The sequence below is a fragment of the Rhea pennata genome, chromosome 4 (assembly GCF_028389875.1).
Source record: "Rhea pennata isolate bPtePen1 chromosome 4, bPtePen1.pri, whole genome shotgun sequence".
In the NCBI taxonomy this organism is placed as follows: Eukaryota; Metazoa; Chordata; class Aves; order Rheiformes; family Rheidae; genus Rhea; species Rhea pennata.
The window spans coordinates 47,917,900-47,936,381 of NC_084666.1; the positions used below are offsets into that span (position 1 = coordinate 47,917,900).

Sequence of the window (18,482 nt, forward strand, 5' to 3'; positions counted from 1 at the left end):
GTGAAGTATTTTTGATGCATTTTCCTTCAACAATGCACATTTTTGGCTGGAAGATCCACATGAAGAAATAGAAAAATGAGGGGGAAAGTTGCTTTTTTATAGAACCATTAATAAAGTTGAACATTGTGTGCTTATAAAGGAACAATGAGCAGTACACCACAAATAATAGTTTTATAAAAACCCTCTAAAATGTTTGGAGAAGGGTTCTTCGCTTCATGTGTGTGTGTGAGGAATAGTGACCACATTGTTAAATTTTGTATCTGTAAAATGTAACTGCTGCCATAATTTACAAACCAGCCTGCCTCCTGGATGCCTCCTTTTTAAAAGATTGTGTGTCATTGTCAGTGTCTTAACTTTCTTTTTCTTGACTTTATTCTTTCAAATTTTCATAATCCATAGAAATATAAAGTGCTGGTATTCTTATTATTGCTTGTTTCTGTTGATTAACTGAGATTTTCACATGACTTTGCCTTTACATTTGTTATAAATCATGCTAGGCAGCTAACTTCTCTGCATGATTTCTCTTCAATAATTAAATCTAGCATTTCCAGCTGCTGTAAAATTTGTTGCCCTTTTCTGTTCAGTTATGTTTCTTCATGCGGAAAACTTAGTCTTCCTCACAGTTTTAATTCTTACTCAGTATCAATTTATAGGCCATGGTTTAGCCATAATAAACGGAATGTTTTGCTTTATGGCTCGTGCTGAAAAACTAATCTTAATGTTAATGTAAGTACTGCCTTGACAGAGGTAAGATGCAAGGCTAGGCAAGCATTCCTCTGGTGACTCAGATGTAGCTTTCTTGGCAGAAAACAAAATCTGGTGGTTATGTAAATTCATGATCTTCTGTATTCTGCACCTTTTCCCCTTTTGGTGCACTAAGCATTAAATGTTGGAAGATGTTATTTTAAATCAGAGGAAGTAGCTTAAGAGAACTGCCTATCAGCTGTGGCAGAATACCCCTAAGTCAAAAAGAATGTTTGAGAGCCCTTGAAAGAATTATGAAAAGGTATTTGGTGTCTTTGTAATTTCTTTAGATGATAGTTTAAACGTAACAAACACAGGAAGAAATAAAGAAAGGTTTTATACTTGACTGGGTCCCTGTTCTTCATCTAAATTCTCCCTCCTCCTTGTTTTTAATTGTAAAAACTGCTTTGTTATAGAACTTACAAATAATCTTTTTATGACTCTTGCATCATCTTTTTAGATGGAATATTATTCAGCACATTTAATGGTAATGATCTTATTTATTGGAACAGGATATTTTGGAATGATTTAATTTAGGTGGTTGTTCTCTAGCAGTGTGGGTTATCAGCAATGTACCGTAAGTGAATGTATGAAGATAACAGATGGTGCAAATTGTAGGCTGCCTGTAGTCAGGTTAGCCAGAAGTTACAGTTCTTTCCATTGCCACATTAGGTTTTTATAGTCTTCTGAAAGTTGGAGATGCCCTCAATACAGCTTTACATATTTCAATATGAGTGGATTTAACGCTTATCTCAAATTTCTATCTTTAAATAAATGCTGCCTTTCACATTGGGTAGGTTAGGCATTATAGCACCATCTGTCGGTAGAAGGAAGAAAAATTTAGACTTTGTTTTCTAAACATTGTTAAAATACTAGGTGATCTGTAAACTCTCCATTAGAGTGCTCAGTATGGAAGAATTTTTTTCCATTGGAGGCTTAACCAGTTGTGTGCAGCTACAGTATGTTGAAAAGCCCCAAACTGGAAAAATGAAATTTCTCATACTTCTGAGGTGGCAATTTTCAGGATTTTTCATCTCATATGAGTCGAAGGATACTGAAATGAGAAGTTTGCTTTCCTCTTGAACATTGCAATATATTCCTTGCATTCAGGGAAGGGTGAAGATAAACTACTGCCTGGTTATGAAAGAAAGGATGAAAATTTGGCTATGTTTCTTCTTTTTCTGTGCTTTTATAAGCAGGAAAGGAATGGGAGGAGAAGGAATTAAAACTTGCCCTGGAATGCTGTGACATCTATCTTTATACTATAATTTTAAATCAAAATACATTATAGCAGTAATTTCTGAAGCATTTTGAAACAAACTTTGTTTTATAACTACTCTCTCCTATCAACCTCTTTGACAAAACTGGAAGTGATAGTAGTCGGTTGATTCATTACAGTTGCTGATTTTGGTGAATTATGAGATACATTATGTAAAGAGACATTGCCAAAATGTCTTTGAAAAATTAAACTTAATCATAGTATTATATAGCTTCACTTACCTCACATAATTCTTTGTGAACTACTGTGATGGTAATTCCTCAAATACTCAAATGAACATCTAGTTATTAGGGCATTGTAGAGCTAAGGATTAGGAAATAGGAAATAATTTGGCAGTAAACTTGAATGTCTTGAACTTTATTTAGAGCATTCAAAATCCTGAGTCATTTAGGATGTTAACAGAATCCACTTGGAAATTCCATACCTCTTTTATTCCTCTATTTTAAAAATGTTCCTCTTCTGTTTCACAGGCAAATAGTATGCCAATTTTTTTGTAAACTGTTTTGTAAGAGTATGGATGGGTTAGAGCAAATTTCCAGCTAGTTCAGTATCTTATTTCTAGCAGTGTTGAATAGTTCATGCTTAGGGATTGGTGCAAGGACAGTGCAATTATATAGAGAAGCTTCCTAAGTTGTTCTGGGTGGCAGGAATGACATTTTGGACATAGCATAACATTTCTGTGTATTGAATTTTATCTGTTGTTTTATCTCCCATTTACTTTATTAGCTTTTTTTTCACATTTGGTCCTTAATTTAATACCCTGAATTAATTAGAACTATCAGCAAAATTTGTCACCTCCTCCACACCTTATCCCTAGTCATTTATGAATACATTTACTAATGCAGTAAGATTCATGTAAAAGACTAACCTTTCCTTTTTTAATCCTTTTCCTACATTTTGATCAGTTTTTATTCTTATGAAGGCATTCCTATATACCCTACAGCCTAATGAATCTTGAGTGACTTTCTCTGTCACTCAACATTCAGCAGTGGACTTTATCAACAGGATATTTCATTTTTGTATGCATAGTGACTGATTTAAGGAAATTTAATGAAACAGGCCTGTTTAAAAAAAAAAAAAAAGTGCTGACTTTTTTTTTTTTTTTTAAAGCAGAGTTACTTACCATTTTACCTTTTTTTAATTTCAGAGTTACTGCTATGTAGTTCTCTGCTGTCCTCTGGAGTCCGTTTGCCATGTTTCATCTCTCTGATGCCAAGGCAGGTTGAACAAGGACACTGTAGCTAATGGCTCAGCTACTTTTATCCCTGACTACTTCTAGCTCACCTGAGGGAATACGGTCTTGTTCCTGCAGTTGGTCACTTGTCAACTGTCTTTCAAAACTTCTCTACTGGTACTTTTTGCAGTGATCCTGTCTTCCAAGAGCTTCTTTTATCCTTTGATCATCTGTTAGCTCTACAGATACCTTAGCAGGCTCATCTCCTGATGAGTTTAAAAAATAATTTGTTACTACCTTTTATGCCTTTATGCAAGTGTTCTTCGAACTCTTTTGGCCTACTTCATTCCATTTTTAAACATAACGTGCAAGAGTTGACATATTTTTCTTTTTTCCTTGTTTGAACAGAATTTCTTAAAGAATGCCATTTTTGAACAGCCTTACTTTCTCTGTTGTTTAACCATTCAGCTTTTCTTGGTCTTTTAAAAAAAGCCTTTGATGAATGGTGTATGTTTGCTTTGAACTTCTAATACGATATCTCTTTATACAGTTTGTGGTGTTTATAAATACATTTTCCATGTTTGGCTGCATCTTTTCATGCTCATGATATGAAAGCTAAGCTAGCTAGCTGAAAAATTTCTTGCTTCAAATTAATGTTCCCATTAGAAACCTTGTTGTTCTCACCTATTCATGCAAAATAAATCAGTAGTATTTACCTTATTTATTATTCACATACAGACTTTTGTAGAACTCATGGAAGGCAATGATTCTAAATAAACTCTGACTGTAGTAATGGACTCTGTACGTTAACTGTAGATTCCTGGTGTTGACAAAGCAAACATCTTATTGTGCGTGATTGGAGATCTTTTACTATCCAAAGTTGGTAGGTATTACTTGTTTGCTTTTTTTTAAGGGCAGTGTTGAGGAGTTTAACATTAAACTTTGCAGAAAATGCACTGGTGACAGTATACATCTCTTATCATAGATGGGTTTGATCTAAATGAGAAAGACATTATATTTAAAGAATTTTTGTATTACTGCTGGCAAGGTCACAGAAAGACCCAGAGATCTTCAGGGTCTGAAGACTGGGATAGACAGAAGAATGGTTTACATCATTCTGGAGCAATGTTTTCTAGTGATTTAAGGAACATTGCTGTCAGTGCTGAAAGAGAGCCGCACCTAAACCTAAACTTGTAAAAAAGAGTTTACGTAACCTTAATATTGAAACTTTAGAATAGCATTGTTTGTAAGGATTGCAGGCCAAAAAACAGGCCTAAAGTTACAGCCAGTGAATAAGATAACCGCTGTTTGGCTAAGAATGATTCTAGTAAATGTATAATTATTAAATATAAAAAAATTATGTATAATTATAATTATTAAACATCAGAGTGTAGCCTATATTTGCAAGAATATAGGCTGTACTTGCAAGCTGATTTTTCTGATAAGTCTGCTATTTACTGGAGTGATTATGCTATTTACTGTGTGATAGACTGTTTCCTATCTTTCAGCTGTTCATCATAATATATTCATAGTGCTGGATGGGTAACCTAGTGCATAACCTAAAGTTCTGTAGATTGCTCAGTTAAATTTCTCAGAGCTTAATAAGCAGACCTCTTAATTCAGTGTCATGGTATGTGCCACCTAATAGCCTTCAAAACGTGAAGAGGAAAACCCATAGATCTCTCAGTGCACTTTTAGAATTAATCAAAAGAAATTCAGAGAATCTTGTTCTCTCCACAAGGTAGAAACAAATGCTATAAAATGGAGCTACCAACAGCATGTCAAGTTAAAAATAGAAGAAATGGGTCAATATCAATATTATTACTAGTCCAAAGGCTTCAGGGACTGTTTCAGACTGGAAAGATCAATCTGGCCATACATGTTTCTGGCACTGTACTTCTGCAGATAAGATAGATCCCTTATCCCCTCCCTCAAAATTTAGTTTAAGTCAAGAACACTAGGAGAGATGACACAGAATCATCTAGAACCAGGAAGAGGGAAGATTAAAACCAGCACAGTCCTAATCATTAAAATGTAAGCGTTGCTGCTCTCAAAATGAAATTACTGACCTTAAATGTGGAGAGTTTTGTCACAAAGATGAAATTAGTTTTGTGATGTTTTATAATCCTTTCTACTCCTGTTTTATGGTAAGAAGGACAAAATGTCTGCTAATTGCTAGTAAAATAAGTGACAGTATATATGAACTTCTGTTCTGTAGGACTTTAGTACTTTTCTGGTGGTATTGCCAGTATATTTAGGCATTGCTTTGTAGAACTTTAAACTGGGCAGGGAGTGGTCTGGGACACTGAATTTAGCCCTTTACTCTTTCCAACACCGTACTACCTTTCAGAGACTTATCAAGCTTCTTTTCAAAATATTCAATTAAAAAAGGTTGAAAATAAAGCCTGAGGATATTTTGTCCTCATTACTGCAGCTGGTAGACTGAACTTACTTATTCTGCTTATTTGTAAACTTCCAATAATTCATAGAATAGAATAGAATCAGTGAGGTTGGAAGGGACCTCTGGAGATCGTCTAGTCCAACCTCCCTGCTCAGCAGGGTCACCTAGAGCATGTTAGACAGGGTTGCATCCAGGCGGGCCTTGAAGATCTCCAGAGAAGGAGACTCCACCACCTCTCTGGGCAACCTGGTCCAGGGCTCTGTCACTCCCACAGGGAAGAAATTCCCCCTCACGGTCAGGCAGAACTTCCTGTGCTTCAACTTCTGCCTGTTGCCTCTTGTCCTGTCACCTGAGACAACTGAAAAGAGTTTGTCCCTGTCCCCTTGAGGCCCTCCCTTCAGGTACTTGTACACATTGATAAGATCCCCCCTCAGTTTCCTCAGTTTCCTCAGTTTCCAGGTTGAAGAGGCCCAGCTCTCGCAGCCTTTCCTGGCAGGGCAGATGCACCAGCCCTCTCATCATTTTTGTAGCCCTACACTGGACTCTCCAGTAGCTCCATGTCTCTCTCGTCCTGGGGAGCTCAGAACTGGACACAGTGCTCGAGATGAGGCCTCCCCAGGGCTGAGTAGAGGGGCAGGATCCCCTCCCTCGACCTGCTGGCAACAGTCTTCCTAATGCACCCCAGGATACCGTTGGCTTTCTTGGCCACAAGGACATATTGCTGGCTCATGGTCAAAGGTCATGGTCAAATTACTTGTATTCAGTGAATATTTCTTTATTGTTATGTGATTACTGCCTTTTGGCTTCAGTAGTCTTTTTCAGTATTTTTTTTTCCTTCTCATTTTTACTTTTTTCATTTATTGTTTAATTATCACATCTCCTTAAAATTCATTTAGCATAGCAAAATGAAGTATTCTTGTAGTTTTTTTCTTTAAGGTGAGGTCTGCATACTCTAAATGATCTATTTGTTCTTCTCCGTGTCTATTCTTGAAGGATTAATTCCTACTGGAATGACCAAGCTTGGCACTTGGTTAGTCCATTAACCTAATATCCTGTCTCAAACAAAGGGAAGCTTAAGGAAGAGTATATAAAAATGGCAAACATCTAGTAATACTTTCCAAGAATATACTCCTAGTGTTCAACGGTTTTCAGTTCAGGGACTTCTGAGTCTTTCTGTGCCAGAAATGATGACTTTAATACCCCTTAAGAGATTATTCCTGCATTTGCCCAATAAACCTTTGAATCCATGTAGACGTCCATTGTTGCAATGTTCTGTTGCAGGAGTTTCACTGAGGTAACTGCAAATTGCACAGGCATCTGAGTTTCGTTCTTGTGTTGTAAACTACCTTTCTCCTGATAGGCGCTTAAGTTGGAGGGGGGATGCAGATGACAACCAATATTTCTTATAACACCTTTTTTCATTAAATTGTTGTTATTAATAGTATAAAACTGTTATAATTAATAGCTGACTATTCACACAACACCATACAGCACACTCACAGTTGAAGCAACAGTTGGGAGGCTAACTCCAACATCTACTTAAGAGTTGTGCTGACATGCCAGTGGCTTCTGGGATGTTCAGAAAGTCTCTCGAAGGGTCCTTTGCTTCATCAGGTATATATACAATCCTGTAATGCTTGTTTGCATGGAAAAAACACCATAGACTTGGTTATAGTCTGACCTGCATAATCTGTTACTGGAGCTAGCAGGTGCTAGTGGTGGTGTGCAGATTCAGCAGACCTGTGGTGTTCTGAAATGACGAGATTTTCAGGATTCAGGAACACTGCTAGTCCTTAGAGTTTATCAGCTTCTGGGAAACTTTCACATACTGCCTTCCCAGCATGTGATTTCTCTCCCTTTGGCCTGCTGTTTCCTTGTGATTCTTTTCATCCAAATCTACAGGAAGGTCTTCTGTCAGAAAAAGTAACAGAATTGAGAAGGGATTTAAAGGATTCATATCTAGGAATCATTGCCATAGAAGGAATAACTATGTAGTAGTAAAACTTTTCAAACTGGGAAAGAAAAGAAGAGGACAAGAGATTGTAAGACTCGTGAGAGATAGCAGAATTCTATAAAATCAGGTGGTATGAAAGGCTGTGAGTGAGTTCATGTGAGGGAGTGTATAGATACCTACAAGTTTCTGATGGAAGACCCCAAAGTACACACAACACTCCAGAGATGGGTTAAAAATGCACATTAAATTAAAAAATATGCAATATTTTCTATATTGTCCTCTCTTCACAGTGATTCTTAATGCTTTGATTCTTGCATATTTGTGGGTTTTATCCCTTACTGAGCTGATGTTTTCATGGAACTATCTATCATAATACTTACATCTCATTGTGGCAAAAAGGAGGAGGGAAGACGGTGAGCTTTCTCTCCTTCTGGAAGTAGCTGTTCTGATTCTTGTCATTTGCCTTTCTCTAGGGTGCTAAATGTTTTGCCTGTTGTGATATTGGTTTAGATAAGTCATTGCACCTTCTTAAAACATGAGGCTTTTGAAATCAAAATAGTTTGGTCACACCAGTGGAGAATTTGAACTTAATGACGTTTTAAAGGCTTTGATAAAGTAAAAAGTTAGGGTATACCTGTGTTGATATTATTGGTACAGTTAGCAGTTGTTTTGAATATAAAACATAAACATGTGAACCATTCTGAAAAAAAATGTAAATTTAGCATGGTATTCAGTGTTTATAGTGTTTTTATTCCTCCAGGCACCTGAAAGTGCAATACTAATTTTTTTTCTTCTTCTTGCAAAAACAGAATGATGACTCAAACAATATATAATTGTTTGAGTTCCATATAAAATATTTTCAAACAGTCTTTGTTATTCCAGAATTACGGGAAACATTTATGTCTTTAGATTCTTCCATCAAAGCACAGGGAAGTGAATTATTGAAAAGATAAAAATAAATTTGTTTGCTTTCTGTCAGAGTTCATATCCACAGCCAACCTTGATAGAAGACCAGAATGATTTAGACAAGTTTGCTTTGGAGATTCATAACATATGCTTGCTGGACAGAATTGAGTTATCTCTGCTCTGGAGAGTAAGTTATTGTAGCAGGAGCTGACAGAGATGAAGATAACTGAGGGAAATTCAATTACCTTTTAGTGTTTTCTTTCTAATAGGATTCTTAATGTGAAAAAGATCCTTAAATGATGCGCCTATGTTGCTTTGTGAGATCTGCTTTGATACCTGCATCCAGAATAAAGTGAACTCTTCTTTTCAGGCCTTCATTAAGGATGAAATATACGTCTGCTTGCTAAATGTGGTGTTAACTTTTGATCCAGCATATTGCCATTTGTAGCCCAGATGCATTTGACAGCCTTTAAGCAGTAGCTTTGGATGTTTGCTCAAATACAATTTTATTTTCAAAAGTGTTGTTTTTATGTGAGAAGCTCGTTTAGAACAGGAAAGAAGAAAGCTGTCACATAACTGTTAAACTGTAATTCCCTTTTTGCATGCTTAATTGTTTTTAATTTGACTTTTCCTGGCAAAGGCATTTGAGTTGCAAATATGGCTTATGATAATCTGATTTCAGGCTGTGTGGTAAAGCCATCCAACTTGACTGTAGCTGGATTTCTTATTGAAATCTCTGCAGTTATGAAACTGCCCAGAGAAGAACAGTGCATTCAGGTTTTGGTATGTTACTATTTTTGTTACTTGTAAAAGTTTTCTTTTTTTGATAGTTACTGATGGTTGAGATAAAAATATATAAGTAATTCTGTGAATCTAGCATTTATGAATGTGTGATCTGTGAATTCTGCAGCTATATATGTGAAAACATATGGCATACATATTTGTACACATGCAACGTGGTTTCTTTCACTAACCCATTATACTGTTGTGTGTACCTATGTGTAGTTATGTGTATAGCTTCCAAAACATTTTGGTTTTAGAACTGACTGTTGTCCACTTTGGAAAATAAAGTTTGCTTTTTATCCAGAAGATTTATTCCAGGCACTGACACATTGTTTTTTCCACAAAAGAAAGGGAAAATAAGTGTTTTTGTTAGATTTTTTTTTTTAACCCCAAAGCAGGTTTGCATATGTGTCAATGGTTTGAGGAGTTTTTGTCTACTTAAATCTTGTCTTGACCTATGGCTTTTGGACTATGTGAAGGTATATATTCACTTATTAGCTTGTTTATAATCAAATCATGATATACATAGTCTTATCTGGTAACTTTGCAATCTCTTCACATTTATTTAGGCATGATAAAAGTTGCAGGGTTTTTTTTGATGCTTATAAAGGTGGCTTGTGAAAATCAATTTCTGGGACAATGTGAATTGTAAAACTTATATTTCACATTAAGATATGGAGACATTTAGAAAAGTCAATCATACAGTATATAGGTATATAAAATTAAAGTCTTCTATGTTACCTATATTTCTTAGTCACATAAATTAATAATCAGCCACGTGGCTCCTGGTCATACAGAGTTTTTCACAAGATTAGTAAGAATGGACAGCCTGGCTGAAGGATATAGCAAGACCTCTCTGGCAAATTTCTCCCAAATGGCAGCACCACCACTGCAGAGGACACTGGCATTTAGGGGATAATAATTAATTCCCTTACCTCTTAATGTTTCTACTGTGTAGAAGGGAGGGAGCAAGTATCATGATGCTATTGGTAAAGCAAAGTATGAACAGCAAGAGCAAAAGATGGGGAACAGGAGAAAGAGCCTTCAGATAAAGGAGAACAGAAAGAAAAGCTGGTGTGTATAGAATTGGGTAGAACTGGGACATTTCCTAGCTCAGTCTACACTACCCACTTCAGAGTCTGTAACTAAATACTAGATTTCTTTTCTGGCAGCAACAAGTTGCTTGCATAGCTCTAACTACTGGTGCAGACAAGATAATCTAAAACTGCTGTGCTTTAGTTAGGTGATAGAAGTCTTTGTATTTGGCCCATCTTGAGGCTTTATATATTTTTTCGCATGATGAAAGTATGTTTTTCTCCCTTTTTTTAAACTTGAATTGCATAGAAATGATAAAAGACTGCAAAACCAAGTATCCAAAAGTTATGAAAAATCAGAGCAATGCAACCTTAATATGGCCCTCACTAAGCATGTGTAGTGAACCCATAGATTTTTTTTTTTAAGCTGTGTCTTGTTTGCTGCACAGAATGGTTGTTGCTTATGAAATAAATCATTATTTTAGTCCCAAAGGTTGTTCATAGATCTGCTTCCTTTGTTGCATTGAACATCTCCTTGATGGTGGTGGTGCTGAATAAATTGAATTTCAAAAAGTTGATGCATTGTACTGGGAAATACTTAAAGTCTTCACAGATCAGTAGTTCTTTATTTGCTTAATATCCAAACTGAAACCCCAGATCTACCTATGTAGCATGTAGTATGTTGAGCTTTACTTGTTTCTAAAGGCCTGTCAATTTGTGCTTTGATTGCTTACTAGCTTGGAAAAATGCAAAGTTTTTGGAAAACACAGACCTAAATGATCTCAGATTTAATCTGCTAGAGTATTGTTTTTAAGATCTTGGCCTGTTTTATGACAAGAATGACATGAAAGGATTGCAGACATAAACTGGATTTGCAAAAGAGAGAAGAATGTCTGTCTTAGTGCATGCTTTGAAAATTGGATGCAAAGCACTTAAGTATATGAACAAAACTAAAAGGCTTCCTGAGTTAAAAAGAACAATTTTCTCAGTATATCGTCTATGACAATGGCTAGCAGATTAGGGAACTACAATATTGAAATAATGTAGGGTGCATACAGTAAATCACCCTCAGTTTCTATAAAGGAGTAAGAGAGCTCTCTTACTTGTTTGGGTAAGGCTTCATCTTTGATTGTGATCCAAAGGTGCTGCTGTAGCATGAATAATGATGATGAGATGAGAATTAAGAAAAAAAAAAGATATTTGATGCTATTCATCTCTACTCTTTACTGTTTGTTTATTCTGTCAGTTATTTGGTTTAATTATCGACTCCATTAAATTGGGTTCACTTGAAAAGTATAATCTTTGGGAGAAGTGTGCCTTTGCCTAGTATTTAGTTAGGTTTACTAACACTTAACATTGTGAGACTTTTTTTTTTTAAAAAAAAAAAAAATAAATAAAGCTGTGGACTCAGGTCAGATTAAAACCAGATGTCTCCTGAAATGTCTGTCTTTCACTCTAATCACTAACCCAAATTAACTGACTGTGGTAGGTTTGTTCTAGTTATGCCATAGTTTTACCAGTCTGTGTTCAATGTGGTCTAAGTCAACTGTTTTTGTTTTATTTTTTTGTCCCTCCTGCAATTTTATATAAATGCTTTTTTCCAGAAACGTCTGGAAAAAAACCACTTTTTTCTATGACACATCTGTATCACAACCAATTGATTTAGATGCAGATCCTTTTAAATCTTCACATCAGCTGAAAGGCTGGATAAATGGATAAATATGGCTTAGAAAACTATAGGTTGCAGAAATGAGAAGCCATTGCATTGTGTTCAGTCCATTAAAACAAGAAGAAATAGAAGAGATACTTTGATAAGTGTTCTGCTGGTGTTAACCTTGATGGCTATTATCGGGGGGATGATGCTATATCTATTTCATTGGCTTAAGCTTTTTTCGTGCTGAGAGAAATCAATACCTTGAGTCGTTGGATGACAGAGGCATCACTTCAGAATTGACGGTGGCTGTCAGATGTTGTCATTGGTTGACTTTTGTTCGCTGTTGAGGTTTTAAGCTTTCATTTTTCTAAGTCTTATTCAGAGTCTTTGTAAGATTTCCCTGGGTAGCATTTTTTAGTGCAGACTTTAAACCTCAGGTCAGAGGTCAAGTGCAAAGTGTGAGAGCAGCGGATTGAGGAGCTCCTTCATTTACTAGAATATCCTTATTGGTAGGGAATTTGCATTAAAAGCAAGACCATGTGTTGTCTTATGGATGATTTCTCATGTAAAGTGACACCCTCTGAGACAGGTTGTTCACAAAGCCTGGTAGCTTTTAGCCATATTAGACAAAGGAACTGGCATACCTCAAACTGTTTAGTGATCTCTAAGTTGAAGTTATTAAAAGGAAAAAAAGGTGCAATGTTGCTTTTAAAAGGATCTGCACTATTGAACTTATATGTAGTTTATATGAAGTACTGTATTGTAATTTTGGAAACTGCAAAGATGCACATGCAGATGCTACTATGCAGAGGAAGTCTTCTACTTTCAGCTTAATTTGACATTTTTATATAGACTCAAGATAAAATAGTCTTGAAAACACTAGATTAATCCTCCTCTTCAGTGAAATAGGCAGAATATACTAATTCAACTTGTCAGTATTTTGCAATAGTATTTCTTGAATCTTTCCTGCATACAGATTGTATTGTATTTCCATGTTTATAACTTGCCTTTTGGATGACCTTGTACCCCTTTATAATCGCTGTTCCTCAAAGATAAATCTTCAGATACTCTGCATCTTCAAATAGCCTGCAGTAGTCCAAACAGGGAAAGGGAGGGAAGAAAAAGCTGTTGTGCTGTGCAATAATGGCAAAGAGGAGAAAGTTTCTGCTTCATGGTGGATGAAGGGATGCTCCTTGCTGGATTCTGCTGGATTCTACTTGATAAACTTCCCCTTTGTAAAACATGAACAGCCATGGAATTGCACTTTTTTTTTTTTTAAATAACCTGTGGGCTGTATATGTACAGATATTTTTTTTTTCTTTCAGCATTTTGTGTTTCATCATGGGAGCGATTGTGAAATTCTCTCACGGTACTTCTGTGGATTTCTTTCAATATGTACTTTCCCAAAGAGAAACAAAAGTTGTTTAGGCCAAAACACTGGTGGAAGAAGGGGTTTCCAATTTGATTGCGTGCAACTGTATATGTAACTGTACAAGCACATTATAGCATTGCAGGGTGCATACTGCAAATGCAAGAGACAATAAAAGAAATTAATTTGTGAGTTTTTGTACAAACAGAAATCAAACTGAATTTGTATTTTACATAAACTGACTGCTCAATTTAGTATGCAATATTAACACATACTGGATTGTTCATAGTCTTTGACATATGCAGCTCTATATCTTACTGTATCCGTAAGATACCTATATCTTACAATAGTGTTTCTGGTAGTAGGTGATCTTTAGGTCTTTGTTTACATCATTTAATCCTATGACTAATGTTTGGTTTGATCAAATAGTGCTACAGATACATGGCTTTGTACTTCTCATAGGAATCTTCTGTATCAAACTGAAAACTGAGCAAGTTATCCTTAAATTTAGAAAGTCTGCCTGTATTTGTAGCTGTGATTGTATCCCATGTAATAAGGAGGCTTATATGAAAGCTAGTTAGAATAGTACCTTTTCTTTCTCTCTCTCTCTCTCTCTCTCTCTCTCTCTCTCTTTTTAAGTGTGAAAATATTTAAGCCCTTTTGTGTTAAGACAAACCTGAAGGCATCTAGGAAATAAAAAAAAAAACACAATAGAGAAACAGGGAGCTTTTTTTAGTTTTTTCAGAATAGTCCGGTGGCTACTTTGGGATTGGTCTCTTCTTCTGTTTTGGTAAAGCCAGTCTTTTACCACATCTACATTGATGATTATTTGAGAGAGAGAGAGAGAGAGAGAGAGAGAGAGAGAGAGAGAGGAATTTCTCTCCTTTTTTCCTTAATATTTGGCATGTACTGAGTAAGACAACCATTAAACCACTGATGAAATAAGCTATATAATCAAAGAGAGGACCTACTAAAGAATTTTGGGAAAAGGAAGACTATTTGACAAAAGTAGGTCAAGCAGGAACAGAAACAGAATAGATAAAAAGGCAGCATATCATCAGGAATAGCCAGTCATCGTCAAACTTCCCAGGAAAAATTTAGTTTTTAGAATTCACTAGAGATTCATTTGTATATAGTAGTAAAATTTTAGTTCTCTGCATATCCTTTGCTTTTTAAAAAATCCTTAGGCATTCCTGGAAGATAAAGCCTGATAAACCATCAATCTTGCAAAACTTTCCCAATGTTAGTAACTCTGCACAAGCATATATCAGTCTCTGACAAAGCTGTGGCTGCTTTCTGTTCTTATTTGTGAAATATATATTGTAATGACTGTTCCACAGTTAAGAGTCCTTCCTGGAGCAATGTTATAATTTTATGGGATTGCTGCATGTGGGAGACTCAGTTTTGTTGGAGAACTGCAAATTTCTATTTATATCAAATAATGATTTTGTTGAAAAGTAAAGTCCCATTCATTTTAGTTTTTTCACAGACTGATTTTGTTTTCATGGAAGTTGTCAGGACAATAAGATACCATTTCTTCCTGCATTTTAATGTCAGACCTGCACTCTGAAAATCTTTGTTGGTGTTTAATGAAGGATGAGTTCAAAATTACATCAAAAAGAGACTTTTTTTTTAAGAGGTACAAGTTCATTATATCTTTTACAAAACATTCTAGTTTGATTTCCATTTTATCATGTTTTAAGGTCAAATGTTACTTTAATGTTCCATAAAGAGACAGAGATTGATAATGGGGAAAGAATAACCCTCTAATGTGATTTATATCTATGGATTTTATGTCAGATATGAAAAGTTGCTGTTCAAATTGTAAAGGAGGATCCAATAAAGAGCACTTTAAACATTTTACTACTTAGCTTACCTTAGACACTTGTTTTTAGAATTCTGCCCTTTCAAGCAACTCAAAAATAACAGCTTATCAAACATTTACAAAATGCTGAAGAGAACTCAAAATCATCATGGGTGCAAAATACATTGATGTATTGGGAAAGACAGTTGTATTTAAAAAGAGCTATAAACATCTTGTTGGTTATGATTTAGCTTTTTTTTTTTTTTTTTTGTGAAGAGGGGTGGTAGAATGCTTTGTGTGAGAGTACAAAAGCCAATTTTTGACGTTTTGTTGACTTGGAAAGTCATCTGCTTATTCTGTACTCCTTCTGGATGTCTGTTCATCAGGTGAGCATTGCTCTAAGGCATGGGACAAAATCTAGGGGGAGGAATTGCAAGGAAACTTGTAAATATATTTAAATTGTTAAAATTGAAAGATCTTCTGAAAGTTATTCTTCTGTTGGAGCATTGCTGTTCACAGACATTAGTGTCTATAAAAATCTACACAACCACTATTTTTTCACTTGGGTTTTTCTTCCCTTCTTTCCTCCATTCCTGTCTTCATTTCTTTCTCTCTCTCTCTCTCTCTCTCTCTCTCTCTCTCTCTCTCTCTCCCCCTCTCTCTCTGAATTATGTGTATATATAAGTAAAATTTTTAGCCAGTTGATTTTTATTTGCATTATTTTTCTAATAGTTGAAATATTTGAAATATGTGTGTATTACATGTTTAGGTGTGTACGTGTGTGTGTATATATATGTATATGAGGATTGTTACAGTTTTAAATGCAAAAAGTGTTATGATATTGGACTAATATCTAAGCTTTTTTTTTTAAAAAAAATGTACTACTGCCTGCATCAGCTGTTCTTCATGAAGAAAAGGCAATTTATTTTTTTTGTTGTTAGACAGACATTTGTGTCCATTCAACTAACTAGATCATAGAATAATCCAATCATTGACAAAGGCTGAAATGCTTTGTCTGGCATATGTGATCTGTGGAAATGCCAGATGAAAACTGAAATTAGAAACAGGGAGTGCTGAAATAGGAAAAAGCTTTTATTGTTTCAGCCAATATTTGAATTTGTTTTGGGTCTTCATGCATGTTACTTGGGGGGACGGATCTAAATTTGGTGCCCTTTTTTCAGCTCTTTATTAATGGAAAAATTTTCACATTAACGAGAAAGAAAATGATGAGAAAATATTATAACAAAGAATCTTTCTTTCATAGTTCAGAGTTTTGTACGTGTGACTTTCTGTTCTTGCTTGCTGGTATTAGGTTCTGAGTACCTTGGAAAATAATGTGTGTTTATACCACAGATGTAGTATACAGCTAAGAAAATTATAGGCTTTCCTATGCTGGCCTGCTACCATACTTTACTTAAGCCATCTGGTGAAGACTATTCAGTCTTCATGTGCATTTAAATTTCTGCCTATCTGAAGATATACAATTTTTTCCTTTAGTTTTTATAGTTGTATATTGATGCAAATAACAGCAAATGGTTGGCTACCCAGATCTAATGGAGAGTCATGGGAGTATCCATTCTTCTGAAACTTGCCTCTCTGTTTAGAGTGCCGTTCCCTACGTGTTTTATTATGCAGTCAGGGCATTAACCTGTTGGTGCCTGCAAAACCTTGAGTGTGTATGGCATGTGGTTAAAGAACTCAGGACAAGCCAAGATCCTATACTGTATGGATTTACTGTAGGCAATGGTTCCTCAGTCCCAAACCTGTAAAATGGGGATAATTCTTATTTCTCGAGGGTTTTGTATAGGTAATTAATTCTACCGCACTTTAAGTTCCTTCGGATGGTGAAACTAAAGCGCATAGCAGTAAAGTCTTTACTTTCTTTCTAGTCGCTGTGCGCCCAGTATTCTGCAGACAAACGAGAAGAAGAAAAAATGTGTGATCATTTGATAAGGGCAGCCAAGTATCGAGACCATGTGACTGCAACTCAACTAATCCAGAAAATTGTCAACATTTTGACAGACAAGCATGGAGCCTGGGGAAGTTCTGCACCAAGGTAAAGGGTTTTGGGGGTGTTTCTTTGTATTTTTTTTTAAATTGGGCAGTGCTCAGCTATACTCAAGTGATTTGAATGAATGTCTTCAGGTCAGATTTAAAGGTAAACAATGTTTTGCAGGTTGTTTTTAAAAAAACAATTGCTTAAAAAAATGTTAAAACGGATGTGCGTGTTTAGTGTAAGTGTATTAGAGAACTAGAACTTTGTTAGAGCAGTAAAAACCAAGATGATTCTCTAGTGGCTTTAAATTTTACCATGACAGTGTGATAGCATTGACGTTGAATTTCTAATTCTACCTCCATCGTTTATTTAAAAAAAAATTTAAATAAGACTGACTAATGTTCTTAGAACTAGCTTTCCTTGTGGTGCATTGTTTTCAAGACTGAACCACCATTTAGTACCTTATTTGTTTTATTTTTTTTTCCTAAATAATAAAAAGGATTGCACCAATATCTTTATGAGTTAGAGAGAAGTGATGAGGTTCGTACGAGTAACTTAAAGGTGGAAGCGATTCCATCAAGTCTCCTTTTGGAATTCTCAGTATGTGCGTTCTTTACATTGGCATTTGTTTAACTTGCTCAGCACAAGTCATGACTAAAGTTTCAATTGCAAATCTAAAATGCCCATTCAAGTACTTATACGGCGTGCTTGTTTAAGGCTTAAGAGTAACTAGAACACGTTTTGGCTAGAACATAACAAGGTTGAATATGCTAGTATCCTGAGATACTGGTTTTTGAATGCAGTGGAATGATAAGCTAAAGAGAGATACATGAGTAGACAAACTATTTTTCCCAGGCATCTTTAATGTAATTTAAGTTTAATTTAGTTTAATTGCTGCTTGTTTCCTGGCAAAAGAAAAAAGCAGAAATCCCAGGCCCTAATAATTTCTATAATGTACAGTAACACAGAATTTTATAAAGAAAATTTTATGAGTAAAATTAACAGGAAATGGTAACACTGAGTTGTGTTGTTATGCTATAGAATGGCAATTTACCATAACTAACAAATGTGGGGCTCCAGATTACAAGGTTAAAATGAAGGTTAAAATAAACTTAAGAGAGCTTAATGCTTAAATATAAAATTATCTTTGTCTAAGGAAAAACTGTTGAGGATATAAAACAATGGTGTATTTCAACATTACTTGCAAATTGCAGTTGTTTAATTGTATACAATTTTAAAGTCAAGTTTGTATGACAGACTTCTGAAAGCAGATTTTATTAAAGACATCGTATGTCTGTAATTTTAGTGAATATGTATGTAGTGGTTTTATTCATTTGTCTGCATCTCTGGATTTAAAGCAATCATTACTGGTTTTTAAATAGGA

The 18,482-nt window shown here is 35.3% G+C and overlaps 1 protein-coding gene across 2 annotated transcripts in view; it reads left to right on the forward strand.

Annotated features, from left to right (window-relative positions):
* LRBA (LPS responsive beige-like anchor protein) overlaps positions 1 to 18,482 on the forward strand; it is a 402,463-nt gene that overhangs the window by 151,889 nt on the left and 232,092 nt on the right. For both annotated transcript variants that reach the window (XM_062573872.1, XM_062573871.1), the window contains one exon: positions 16,992 to 17,158. In XM_062573872.1, coding sequence (XP_062429856.1) covers positions 16,992 to 17,158 — 167 coding nt within the window. The remainder of the gene's footprint in view (positions 1 to 16,991; positions 17,159 to 18,482) is intronic.